This window comes from Augochlora pura, chromosome 7 (genome assembly GCF_028453695.1).
Source record: "Augochlora pura isolate Apur16 chromosome 7, APUR_v2.2.1, whole genome shotgun sequence".
Lineage (NCBI taxonomy): Eukaryota > Metazoa > Arthropoda > Insecta > Hymenoptera > Halictidae > Augochlora > Augochlora pura.
In genome coordinates, this window is record NC_135778.1 from 18,616,022 (window position 1) to 18,630,493 (window position 14,472).

A 14,472-nucleotide genomic window follows, 5' to 3' on the forward strand; every position below is an offset into this window, starting at 1 on the left:
AGAATACTGCAATAAGCTAAAAGCATAATTATGCACTTTATGATCTAATATGTGAGCTATATAGTGCAATATAAGAAAAATCAATATAACTAGAAAATTGCATGCACGACGATTATTACAGTACTTCATGACCGCTAAAACACATTTATATGCATTCAGTATTTTGATGCATTTGATGAGTATTTTCTATGAATTATTATGTAACCTTTACTAACATCTTTGGCATAAATACATGTGAAAATAGACAAATTCAAACAGTAATATTTATTAGATCGTTAAACGTGAAATGCATACTATAATCTATAATTTTAATATAAAATCTATGCACTTTATCGTTGTGACTACACTTGGGAAGATGTTGTTTTCTTAACGATTTAATAAACACTTGTAGGTTTAGTATATTTCGCTTACATAAATAAGTATATACGACACTTTTGGTCGGCATTAAAAGATTAATTTTTCAGAGTAACCATCATAATTAGGGGTGTACAATTTCATGGTGAAGATCCAACAGAATTGATTCACGTCTACGAAAATGGGGTTGCAAGGTAAAGTTTTCTGACCTTGCCTATAGCCATTAAACCGAACGTAACAGCAGGATTGACATGGCCGCCAGATACGTGTCCTATTCCTTGAATCGCGGCGGCCACGGTTAAGCCAAAGGCTAGACTTATGGCGACGACGTTATTCGTGGCGACAGAGCCGCATCCGAAGAAATTTAGCAGCATGGTTCCGAGGAATTCTGCGACCAGCGCCCGACAAAGATTAGCCTTCGATTCGGCGAATTCGTTTGTGCCCAGAGTCGCTTTCAAGTTGTCCATCTGCAAAATAAAATGTTCGATTCATCAACGTCGGGAAGCCAACGAAAGACGTCGGATCATTGTGCAACAGCGGTGTATTATTAATGATAGGATGCAGCCGAGATGCAAACTGTATCGAAGTGTAACAGTATCCTCTTAAACTTTATATAATCGCGAACAGAATGGAAAGCAATTGTGGTTTCTTCGATTATATTTAGACTGAGAATGTTTATATATCGTCGTGGTTTATCCAACTCCGAGATAGACGCATTTGCGTATATGCCACGTTTGGTGATCTTTTAACATCATATATGTGCCCATAATTATGAAAGTGGTCTAAGTCATATATTTTTTGTTTCGAGATATTTAATGAATTGCATTTGTATAAATTAAAATATATTTTTACATTATACCGATCTTTTTATTTACAATTTTTGTATATTGTAAAAGATTTTGTAGTTTTAGTGCTAATAAAGAATAACTGTTTTAATATTTGGGTACTTGTTTTGGGTACACGATGATACGATACGTACATGAATTACACAGCAGAGTATATTGATTATGCAATACCAAACTTCAGCTAAAAAAATTAACAAATTATTCATTAACTTCCAAGTAATATTTCTTTCGCAGAACTTTTATCTCAAACACAGCGTTTATTCTATAATTGTTGAAAATTATAAATTGTTTTGTCGACTGTTAAACATTTGCGTTCTAACAAAATTGATTTTTCATTTAGTATCTTTTAAATATAATTTATAATAATGTGATGATCGTTTTTATATCCGAGATCGATTTGATTTGCTTACGTTCGATTTATTCAGGCCGATTTTGCAGTTCGTTTTAGGAGAATTTACTGTCGAGATTGAGACGATTGAGGATAAGGAGGACAGTTGTGATTGACATCCTGTGCACACATTGAACTTGATCCCACTACTAGATATAATAAAGAGAACGGTGACCGTTTGCAACAGTGCGGATTTAACCATAAAAAGCGATGCCCACTTTTTCACATGTTGCCAGCCGTCGTCTACGATTCCCATTTGCTCGTTAACAGTCCTTGAGCCGCGCTTGGCAAAGGAGAGGATTCCGAAGGGCAGGTCATGCTTTTTTGCGTGACGTATGGAAAAGCATTGATAATCTCGTTAATACGGAAAATATGTGTGTATTAATACGAAGAATACGAAGCTAAACGTCATCCACGCTTTCTAACAAATTAATTTTTATTAAGTGGACTGCAAGTCATCCTACAACACAAATGTATTCCAAAATTCATTCTAAGTAGACTGCGGATTCTAAGTATTTACAACAAACATTTGTAATTGAAATATAAAACTGAAAAGAGATATATACTTAATAATAATCTATTATCAAATATAGATATATTTAATATTAGGAGATATATTTAATTTAATTATATTCAATAATATATAGTCACATTGTTTTCGATTTATTGAAATGATTAAAAGGTACAATTTAGTTTTATTCAATTCATATTTCTTACAACTGTGGTGGAAAATTTTATTTCTCACAAATATTCACAGTCTGATTCACAGACGCAGAAACGAAATAAAAATTAATTTCTTTTTATAATCAAAATTCTTCGAATATCTTTACACTTTTATAATTCATTCGATAATTATTGTTGCGAGTGCAAAAAAATGTTCAGTGTAGTAGTAACTACCATTGTTATAGAATTTTCCAAGATTTTTTTAACTATCGTCAAAATTTTATATTAATGATTTGAATGTTTGTCAGTTAATGTTATCATACAGTTTATTTAATCCACCGTGGGATTATCTTTTTATGTGAAACATCTTTGAAATGCAGCGCGCGATAGAGTCGAATAGAGGATATGGTACAAGGATCAAGCATTTTGATAATTAATCCGTACCGTCGTTTAACAACGGTCCCACTGGTGTTCGCACCATAGATTTAGATCGAGGACGCGTGTACGTCCGACGTTCGCGCGCCGTTAACAGATTACGTACGTCGGAGAAACAAAACGTTACGTTAACGAGCGACACATCCAGGTTGCATTACGCATGTAGATCGTCACATCCTCGACAACTGGTCCCGATCGTCTCGAATTACTTAATCATTTCTACCGGAATGTAGGAGAAGCTAATCGTCACCCACGCCGTTCAATTTAACGTCTTTCATACTCGGCGCGCGAACATCTTCGCGTAGATCTAGGTCATCCATCTTCCCTTCTTCCTTCATTTTTGTTATATTTCCTCTGATCACATTCCTAATAATCTACTTTAGACGGAAGATAAAAATGACGAGCCAATGGTTTAGCTTCGCTCTTACCCAAAAATCTATTTATTAACCCTTTGCACTCGAAGCCATTTCAACTGCAAATCTAAAATAATTTTTCTGACTTTTAGTGTCTCCATTTTATGTAACAATATTTATTTTATGCATACGAAATTGAGACTCGTGACTCATATAATAGTTACTCTTTTAACAATTTTTAAATCGAAGCCTTGTCTATTAAAAATAATTTTGAAATGTATTACAGTAATTTTCATGGCGCCGCAGAGTCGCCACTCGAGCGCTAACGGTGAATTTTGTAAGTTTACGCAAAGTGACGCAGTTTCACCATTTTACATTATTATCTGCTCGCACATATATCTAAAAATTCGTTCATTAATAATTTTGAGATTGTTGCATTGCAAGTTTAGCCGGCAAGCAATAAACTACAATAAACTTTTGCACATTATCGAAGATGATTCAAAATTAAGTTGGCATGAGTCCGTTGCAATAAAATATAATTGTCGTCGCTAAATTTTATGATTGAAATAATTAGAACGAGAAAAAGCTGTAAATAATAACTATAATAGAATGAATACCCATTATAATTAATAATTAGATAAAATTTAAGAACTGACCGAACCTTATACAATATAAAATGTAATTGCTACTGATAAATTTTGTAATTGAAATAATTGCATATATATGATTATTAATTTTCATTATTACTGTACATATTCAGATCGTCCAATTTTAAGTTTAATTTTAGTAATTCAAGTGTCACTTCACTTCGTAATGGTAATGAAGTATTTCTTGAATATAACGTTCCCCATAATTATGGGGACCTAGACGGAAGGAAATTTATCGAAAGGCTTAGAATAAGAAATATGCGAGTTATACGTTTGTGTTGCAGAGGAAAACGCTTTAGGAGAGTTAATAATGGATTTAATTCGGATGAGATCATCTGTTCCCACGACGAAAGACGATTATATGACATTATGGCATTACGGAATTTTTACATTCCGACCCACTTCGTGTGCGCAATGATATTCTTGATTTTCTTCTATTTTATTGACATCTTTTGTAATCAAATACAATCGTCTACATACACATTTTAGTCAGAATTTGCATAATTGTTTAAAAATTCTTTCGTAAATCAATGTATATAACTTTTATATGTATGTATATAAATTATGTCTATTTCTTTAATAAATGAACTATTCCTACGCATTATGATATTTATTTGACAATATTAAATAAATTTTTCAACCAAAAAAGTTCGCTGTTTAAATATTGATAATTTTCACTGTTTATATGGAAAAAACACAGTTTTCAATAATCTCTAATATGTCAATGGAAAAATGTAAATTTGTAAAACTTTTTGTTATAATTAAGTAGTACTTTGAAGAATGTACAGCATGAAATAAAATGAATATAATAATAAAAATTATTTTAATTAATATAACAATAAAAATGAATGTAATGCATGAAACTGCAGTTTCTGTGGACTGTATACATATGTGCACAATATGTCTTTGCACTGTCACGTGTATGTAACAGTACTTTGTATACATAATTACGTTATCGGTAGAAGGCCTTCAAGTGTATTCGGAAATTGCACGAATTATTACGTGGAATTGTTCCGTCATGAAAAGTTACAGCGTCAGTGATAAATCACTGACATCAGTGAGCCTGCCATCCAGCCTTCCTGACTCCAAATATTTGTTTCGTCATCAATCTTCACGGTGTTATTAATTCTTTTTACACCGGGAATTAAGAAACATTCATGTTAAAAATTACTATTCTCAATCAATTGAGATGAAAGATTTGAAAATTATACCTTCGCTCTACAAAATTGTTATTGTTAGCTCTGAAAATTATTTGTTTGACTGCGTTAAACTATTAACGTTCATTTATAAAATCATTTGTAAATTTGTTAATTCTGATCAGATTTCGTTTTAATTCATATGATGTCCACGATTGATTAATTTATAATTGTGAATCAATTGTCAGAATCAGTATGCTGCTCGTATTTACATGTACTTGCTAAATTTTTATTGAGTATTATGTTATAATATCTTGTTTTAACTGTAATATGATATTTCACATTTTTCTCAAGTATAAACCTGACAAACTCATAAGCCACTGCATATCTCGTTAATATCTATTAATTGATAAGACGTTGAGACCCTACTTAAGAAGAATGCATTCCGATAATTCTATAAAGAACGTCACTATTGTATAAAAGACTAAAGTACTGTAGTCACTATTACTATTTTTTAATGAAATTAGTAATCCAGCTTAAATTCCAGATACATTATCAACATTTTCTAGTTCGAAGAGCAAACTATGATATAAAGAGTTTCACTAGTATTTGTTATATTCGGTTTCTAAAGTTTCTGAAAAAAAATATAACCAATATATATATAACCAAAAAATATCCACCTAAAAGTTGCTCACTTTTTATCCTTAATAAAACGCTATAAAATAGGTCGTTGAAACCCCATGACATGTACTAGCTAATTGTGTAAAAAGTAACTGTATAAAATATCTGTGAAATCGTTTCGTTAGATACCAAGATATTTCTGAAACCGGTTTTCAAGAAAAACTCGTTTAAGATTGTGCCTCTCTTCGTACCTCCATGAAATCGTAATAACTTCGAATTTTTTAAAATTTCGTTTCAAATATTTCGCATTCTTTAACTTATAAAATCCATTAGGTCAATCGCCCGAATACGAGGATGAACTCGTTCAAATACCAAGAACAAACAAACAAGTCAAGCAATGGAGTTGATCGTTCGAATTAAATTACAATTTTCTTACAAAATAATCTCTAGAACAATAGTAATAAAATTCAGAAGATTCATAAGCTGAAAGCAAATTGACTCGAGCAGCATATTGTGGTTTTCTTAACACATTCCGTGCTACGTGTATCACTGGTGGTGCACGCTTAAATTGCTATTCAATGCGTTGAAAAAATATTTTATGACAAGTTAGAATCCAAAAAATAATTTCCACCGGAAGAATAGATCCATATTAAGCTTGCTTCACAGTTATAATCACAATAATTGGTAAATAAACATAATATATTGATCTTTAAAGCTTCAATTGACCAGAATGAAGTATCGACTAAATACAGCTCGGCTGACGGAACGTGTTAAAAAATAAGCGATCGCTTCAACTGCGATAATAAATCAGAAATCTTTCAAACTGTCAGGATTTAATTGTGGAATACGCGAAATTAAGAAGCAATTAAAAAGAATGAATATCTGAACTTAACGTGACTACTTATATATACATACAATAGAAATACTAATATTACGGACAAGATAAAACCACGTGTTGCGCGTACCACTGCTGGCTGAAGAAGAAGAAAGAAACTCATCATCGCACGCGCATACTAATTGTACAACGGAATGGGCCAGTACTGCCCAAAAATAACTAGATCGAGCCGATTACACTAGAAATTAATCTATTTCTAACGCAAACGTTAAGATCAAATTGAAGCAATTAGAATGATTAATTGTTCGAACTGTATTCCACGTTTTATAAAAATAAACATTGTATAAGTTTAGGTTATATTATGAAACGTTCGTTGGCCAAGTAGGATCTCTGCAAATAATGTAACGTGAAATGACTAAATCCTTTCCGACAAGACATCTGGTAGGTGGATTACGCAAATGGCTGTCATTAATGATGTCGTTTAAAGCTCGGTGTGGTCGGCACGGGGGTGTTCGATTTTCGCGATGATATCATATCTCGAAATTACTTTTTTCTGCGCGCGCAGTGTAATCCGATTTCACGGTTTACGTTCCAGAAATTTACCGTTTCAACGGCAGACTCGGACGTTTTAAAACACTCGGCCGCTACGAGGTAACCTATTCTGCGCTGTTTCGAAGCAAAGAAAAAAACAGAAGTTATTGCACGGTGGTGCGGATTTTATGGTTGCTCGAAATCGTGCAAGAGAGAACTCATTCTTCGAATTCGAATTTTTCCACATATCAGTTGTAGGAAAATTTTTGTCTGCAGATAACGTTTAGAAATTTTTCTAGTTCAAAAGAAGAATTTCGAGGAAGTTGAAAACAGTGACAAGTCAAAATTATCGACTATAGTCAAATAAAAGATCATGTAATCATTAATAACCAAGTGCTAAAGCGACTTTAAATAAAGCTTGAGAAAGTGTGATAATTAGTAAATTTGGATCTTATGTCAGGTTATGTTTAAATTTGAGTTGAAAAGAATTTTCGAAAACCGTTCTATTATGTTCGAATTATTAAGAATACAAATTAATATCCATGTAGAAAATATCATTCGAATTTCATTAAAAAATTGTCTTTTTCTATCGGCAATCGATAATTAATTTCGTCAATTAATTCAGTTTTCATCGATCATTTAATAAAATTAAAAATTTTAATCGATCGAAGGCATTGCATCGTCTTATTAAAAATATCGATAATCATTTGACATTTCCTCTTATGGATTCGCAGAACTTTACATTCGCCATCGTTTTCTTTAGATTCAGAGTGATCTCGTTAATAAGTCGTCCGTCATTTTCTCAGAATTTTATTGCGATCCCGTGTAATTCTCATTTGGTATCGAATTTTTTCTTCCATGAATAGATTTCCGGTGAAAAAAGGTGTGAAACCGGATACTGAATTTATTACCAGCGTAGTCAACGCATATGCGCGTTCTACTAAGCTTCGATGAATTGGCAGTAAAAGCCGGCCGATTTCACATAAATCATTCGTTGTGTCTTCTGTAATATATCGTCGTGAACTCATCGTGTACGACGCTCGTTACCCGTATATGGTACAGTACAGGTGCACGATATCTCTCCTTATCTTTCCACGTCTCGGCCTGTTTTACCATCGTTTTTATAGATATGGATAAAGCTTCATTTAAATCTCTTCCAAGTATTACTTGTTTTGCCACGATGCAGAAGTTAACCTCTTTGGCACGACGCGCCACTATGGTGGCTCTCGTGAATGTTTCGTGCTTTACTCAATTGTTTTACTAATTATTAAAGTAAACGATTAAAGTGAAAGCGTGCATGTACAATACACTAAGAACAGAATATATACATATAGCTAATATTATATATTACTATGCCTTAAAATATATATATATTAAGAAAAATGGTAATTTAGTTATGAAAAACTATATTTGCGCAAAATCCAACCGTGCCTAAGAGGTTAAAGGGCTCGAATGGACCGTTTCGAGTATGTAGCTCGTCGAAACTTGCGGTATTTAATTATTTTAGACAATACAATAAAATTATTTTAGATAAACGTGGAGGTTAAGAACTTTACCGATAACTTTATGAATTTACAGTTTGATCACTTTTGCAGCGAATCTGTTACCTCTTTGAAGTTATAGTAGAATGTTCAACGTGTCTGCATCAAAGTACTGAATCCATAACAGTGGAAAATCACACGAAATTTCAACAATTTGTATCCTGTTTCGAACATCGCATTCCGCAATCGTCAAATTTCAGAACTCGTAGAATTGTGTCAGATCTCTTTATCTCGATTAAACACAAGCATTGAATAACTCTGCGCGATGAACTTATTATCTGCGATATTGCACAGTGCACAGAACTAATATTGATACTATTCTTAGTCTTTTAATCTCGTATTTCCGTATGAAAGATATTATTGCCTGAAGATTATTCATGCTACAAAAATTACGAGAGTTCACGCGAATTCTGTTCTCACAATAAAAATGGCGTTTTTGTCGTGCGGCTTTAAGAAATCGCACAATTTACGTGGTTACACAGTGATTTTCGACTTTTTGTCTTTAACTAGAATTGTTAATGGTAGTTGAACATGCCTCGATATAATCAAAAGTAACCGATATTACTAAATCGAAAAGGAATGGAATTGCAAAGTCACTTTTTTCTAGTAATTGTAACCATTTCAGAAATTATATTAATTTAACATAACCTGACATAATCTGACATTAATTTAACATAATCTGACATTAATTTAACATTATTAAGTTTCTTCGGTTCGTACTTTCTCAGAAAGGTTTCACAACAAAATGCTACTGAAACAAAGCCAATTTTCTGAGTATTTACGAAATTTTCTATAAACGTTTTTAATGCGATGCTTTGTTTCTTAGACCAGTAAATTTAGCATATCCGGAAATCAATTTGGAAATTAAAGTTTACTGTTTTTACTTGTCATTTCTTTAATGAAAAGCTGTAAATCCAACTTAATTGTATTTATGATTCTATTTATATTGCTTAATTATTTCTATAATCATGTTTATATTGCTTAATTATTTCTATAATTATGTTTATATTGCTTAATTATTTCTATAATTATATTTATATTCCTTAATTATTTCTATAATTATATTTATATTCGTAAATTATGTTTCGAATTGTAATAGTATAATGTAGCAATACTGTGATATTGTTTTTAGATTCAGATGTTATTTCTGGACCAATTCCAATCCCAAGTTAACATCTTCATATATTTATATGTGTCTACAATTTGACTTATGTAAAAGGCATAAACAGTTTACGATACTTAATGGCTGAATTCGATAGAAAACATCAAGTAACTTTTATTTTGAAAACGTTGATTTCGACCAATTTTGAAAAAAGATTAAATCCACGATGGATTGTAGCAACATAGAATATATATTATCTTCCGAAATATATGGTTTTTTTCGCGTTATACATCCATGCAAATTGCCTTCATTTATACGAGAGTTTATTTGTGTAATTTTAATGGGAGAACACAATTTTTGTTTAATTCTCTGTCACTAAGAAATAGATAATTTTTAACTTTCCGAACCATTTGTCTATTTTGAAGAATAGTTGCCTTCCTCTTCCTTCCACTTCTAATTAAATTTTCTCGCTTTCCAGTAATTCTTTGAAATATCTTCCTGACACCTTCTCTTAAACCGTTGAATTCTATAGCAATTTTTTTTCAAAGATTCACCATATGTTCGACGATTATAAAGTACTCGTTCTCTTGTATTCAATTCTCTAACTGTCGACATTTTGTAAGGGACTGCTTACTATAATATAAAATATAATTTTAAACTAAAATATAATTTCTAACCACAAACCTAATATGTTTTAATCAAAGAATAAAATTGAATAGAAGAACAATTTGGTGAATTTAAACTCCGAGCATAAATACTGTTATCCGTTTCTCTACTTTCTGCCAACTGATTGAAATTTTCACACGCTTTTTTCAAGTTTACAGAATAATTGATATGCTTATTGTTTTCGTCTGAAGCTCGAATTCTCTATTATTTTTCATAATCCCGGAGGTTTGCTTGTCACGGAATGAACGGAGCAACATTAAATTACTCGACGGCGCTCTCGGTCCGACCGGTAATCCAGTCGTTCCACTTTTCAAGATAGCTCATAGAGGAGACTCATTCTACTGTCACCTCGCGAACTTGTCACTGAATTCTCGTTTCGCAATTTCTGGACGATTTCGAGCGAAAAACATTGCCGCTGTTTAGTTAACCCATTTGTCTTGCATTACACTATTTCGAGAGCATGCGATATACCGATCGGGAGCCAACAATTTCTGCTTCGCGGTCAACCTTCTGTTCCGGGCCCACGTGGATAACAATTAGCAATTCCGTGAACGGGCAAATCAAAGTGTTTTTCTGACAAACCGCTCCACATACTAATTGTCACGGTGAATTTGCGACACGTGCCCAAAAGGCGTGCAAATTGCATGTCGAATAATCGGAGGACTTTCTATTGGGTTGGAGAATATGTTCCTAGCGTTTTTATATTGTTAGTGCTCAGTACTAATATTCTTTCTGACACGGACGGGCCTAGCCGGCTATTTTTCATCTTAGGATTTTTGGCTAACATCTGTCATGCAATTTAGATTGAAATTACTTGTCCTGCCGCGAGAACGCATACTTTGTTTCTTAACTTTAGCATTTCGCTTCTCTCGACCTCGATAGTCAAGACGTAGCATAAAAAGAGGAAAGTTCCGAAGGGTAAGTCCCATGTTAGTCTACAACGGTGGCCAGCCGTAATCGCACCTGGAGGAATTTCCCGTCTTTGTTAAAATATCGCTGTCGCCCCTACCTTCCATATCCCAGCAACTTCCCAAAAGGACGCGCAAAGGCGCAAAGAAAGTGTGCCTTCTTGAAACAGAATCGCTGGTTTGGTTATTGCCAAAATCATGGAAAACCAATCGGCGAGTATTAGAAATGCGCGAGAGGGGTAGCGGTTTACCTCGAGAGACAAGATTTTTTGGAACGTCAGAGTTGGAATAGAATTCGAGGACCTCGGACTTCCAAAGGAAAGGTGTAAATAGTAGGAGGCTAAATATAAAAGTTTTTTCGCCACTAAATTCCGGTCCTCCATTTAAGTCCACACATATAACGTCACAATTCGTCGCTATTACTGACGACGCCCCAACATATATTTTCATTCATTTTACAACGATTTGTTGCTGTTCGACAAAGTGTATAATATTTATTCGATAGAGCTGTTTCTGATTTACAAAACAAAGGCAAAGTATTAATATCATGTTAGGTATAAATGTTATTCCGTTCTTTTAAGCCGGAATTTTAAGTATTTTTCCTTTTCCTTCTAAGAAATTATTACAATAGGAAAAATGCTCGTCCTTGTAACTATGAAGAAAATAGTACGGCAAGGGGTTAAATGTTAATAGTCTTGGTATTTACGATATTAGACCGAACATTGTATGCATTTATGATCGGAACGACTGAAGAGACCATTAGAAGAGTTTTAGAATAGTCGTATATTTTTCTGAACTCATTCAACTCATACAAAAAAAACATTTCTATTTAATTTCTGTTTCTTATAATTGATTCAACAAATTCTTATGTTGCATGTAGATCCGCAGTCTATTCGTGATAGTCGAGGAAACAGTTTCTATTATTCTATTATTATGAATCTTGTGCAATTTCCGAGTTATAAGTTATATTGCTCCGTCTTTCCATCTTTTTTAGTTCTCAGAATTGTTTTTAATGAAGAAACGAAAACAAACAAAATCGCTGAAAAGTAATCGAATGAATTATATACAATGTAATCGACTAGAATTTCATTGTATACATCAAATGAATTGTTCACATCAATTGTAAGAACTCAAAAATCTAAATAAAAATTTAACTCTTTTTTAAATAATTTCGTTAGATTGAAAATACAATGAAATTTAAAATTTTGTTTAATCTCTCTACTAATTCAAATTAAAACTGCACATTCTTGCCATAAGTGTCAGAAATATTAGGAACAATTACACTGAAGTATGAATTTTGACACTATTTTAACAAAAAAAAAAAACAAACCACTTATATGCGGCTTTAAAGTATCTTTTCTCAGGACATTATCTATTTATATATCAAGATTGCAAAAGATAGAAGTCAAATAGACATTTGTCTCATTGTTTAACAATTTTAACGAGTTGAAAATATCACACTAATATTTTCCAACGAAATCTTCCTAATGCTGTAATTCTAAGTATACGGAGTATTAAAAGTATTTTAACTCAAAATAGACCTTTTTTGCGGATGTTATGCATTTATGACAAAAATGATCAAATACGGAACATTAAAAATATTTAAAGTATTTAAAAATATCGTTGCATTACTTTCAATTCGTAAAAATTGTTAAGAAACGAAATAAATGTCTTGCAATTAGTGTAATAATCTCTATCTTGAAATTTCCACACGTTTTATTAAGGTTCATAGAAACATTAACGTACTGAAGAGGTTTATTTAAAAAAATAAAATAAATTAATTGATAAACAATATTATAATTGATCTCTAGTACATTCGGTTACATATTTATTAGAAAGAGCCGGTGTCGAAGTGTCAATAAGTAACGCGAGTATTATAACCTGGATTTACATTTAATACTAATTTGATGCTGCTCGAACTGTTAAACCTACGCGCAAACGCTTCCGAACAATGGTACACGCATCTATTAACGGCGTTATCGGTTCTTGATAAACATTGGTTACATTCGGCATTGATAAATATTATATAGTAGCAAACACGGTCGGTTCGCGCGCACAGAAACGGCGCCGCATCGAGCCGGGGAAAAGAATTGAATAAGCTGAGAAAATGATGTAACTGACCTTGACGATAACCTAAGAGCAGTCCAGGGTGGAAAGGATTTTTCAGTGAAGTTTGACGGAACTTTCCGGACACAAGGCCTGAACCACAAGCGGCAGCAGTTGCGGGAGAAGCGAACTCTCCGTAAGAGTCACCGGGCAACAACTGTCGAGGCTCCCGAGCATAGAAAACAGCTGGTCTCGCATAGGGATCTAACTGCGTACGTTCTTGTAGTCTGGTAGTTGGTACCCAGAGTAGGGATATCACGGTTAAAGCGAACGACGATCTCCAGGTAACAGCATTGTCTGAAATCTGCAGTCGGACGAGGTACTCGATTTCGACTGTGCCGGCTCATCTTTTCGATCGCCGTACTTCACAATTCTGGTTTCCGCGTTTTTGCACAATCGAATTCAGGTACCGCGCGATTGGAACGTGTTGTGCACGAAGCTGAATAAAAAAGCGTTTTAAATGGCAAATAGCAAATAACTATTTTATTTTAAATCATGATTTTTAAAATCAAAATATTTTATACGTTCGAAAGAATGTAGTCTTAAATCTACTATATCTTACTCGTTGTACAAAATTTTTGAGATAACATTTTAAATAGTATTTTATTTGAAAATTAAATATTTTTTAAAAAATTGTTCTGCGAAGAAGATTTATTCAATTTATTATCATCAAATAAAATATTGTCATCTTCTTAAATCATAGTGTGAAATACATTTATTTTTTAAAACAAAATAATTTTCTTCTGTACTATAAACATAAATCCCATACAGTTCTTTAGTGAATACTTCAGAAGACAATATATTTTTAATTTAACTACAACTAAGTATACAAAACTGAAATAAAGCTAATCTATAATTAAATCATATCAATATGTTACGTTATTTCTACGTATTATTTTAGTTTGATATTGTTTCTCTTTTATTTCTATCAATTTTTTGTTCAAAACAAGTTTAATTTAGGGGTTGTATAGTTAAATATTTTTAATTTTTATTTATTATTGAACAGTCTATTATTTTATACTTGACGAGAGGACAAGTGCGCTTTTTATTGTATTCATAATTTTGTTTAAATACCGTTAATTTTTCTACGATACTATTTTCTATTTTAATTCATCGATGAACGCCCAAATAATTGTTTTAACAGTCATATCCACGATTTTGATTGAATATTTTCCGGTTGGGATAGTACAATGTTATTTCGTAATATTTATTTATTTATTTACATCTATTATGTACAAAAATTTTATTAAAAGTACAAGAAACGCAATTTTATTTGCTGCCACTTAATCTGGCTTCCTTTTTTAACAAAGGAAACTTCCTTTTTTGATTTCTGAGATCTAA

The 14,472-nt window shown here is 32.5% G+C and overlaps 1 protein-coding gene across 2 annotated transcripts in view; it reads right to left on the reverse strand.

Moving 5' to 3' along the window:
• Positions 1 to 13,323, reverse strand: part of LOC144473435 (aquaporin AQPAn.G) — an 18,340-nt gene extending 5,017 nt beyond the window's left edge. Inside the window, exons 1-2 of one of the 2 annotated variants that reach the window (XM_078187295.1) lie at positions 13,147 to 13,323; positions 564 to 821 (exon numbers count right to left, since the gene is read on the reverse strand). In XM_078187295.1, coding sequence (XP_078043421.1) covers positions 564 to 821 — 258 coding nt within the window. In that variant the 5' untranslated portion in view covers positions 13,147 to 13,323. The remainder of the gene's footprint in view (positions 1 to 563; positions 822 to 13,146) is intronic. The other variant, XM_078187294.1, reaches the window with a different exon arrangement.
• Between the last annotated feature and the right edge of the window lie 1,149 nt (positions 13,324 to 14,472).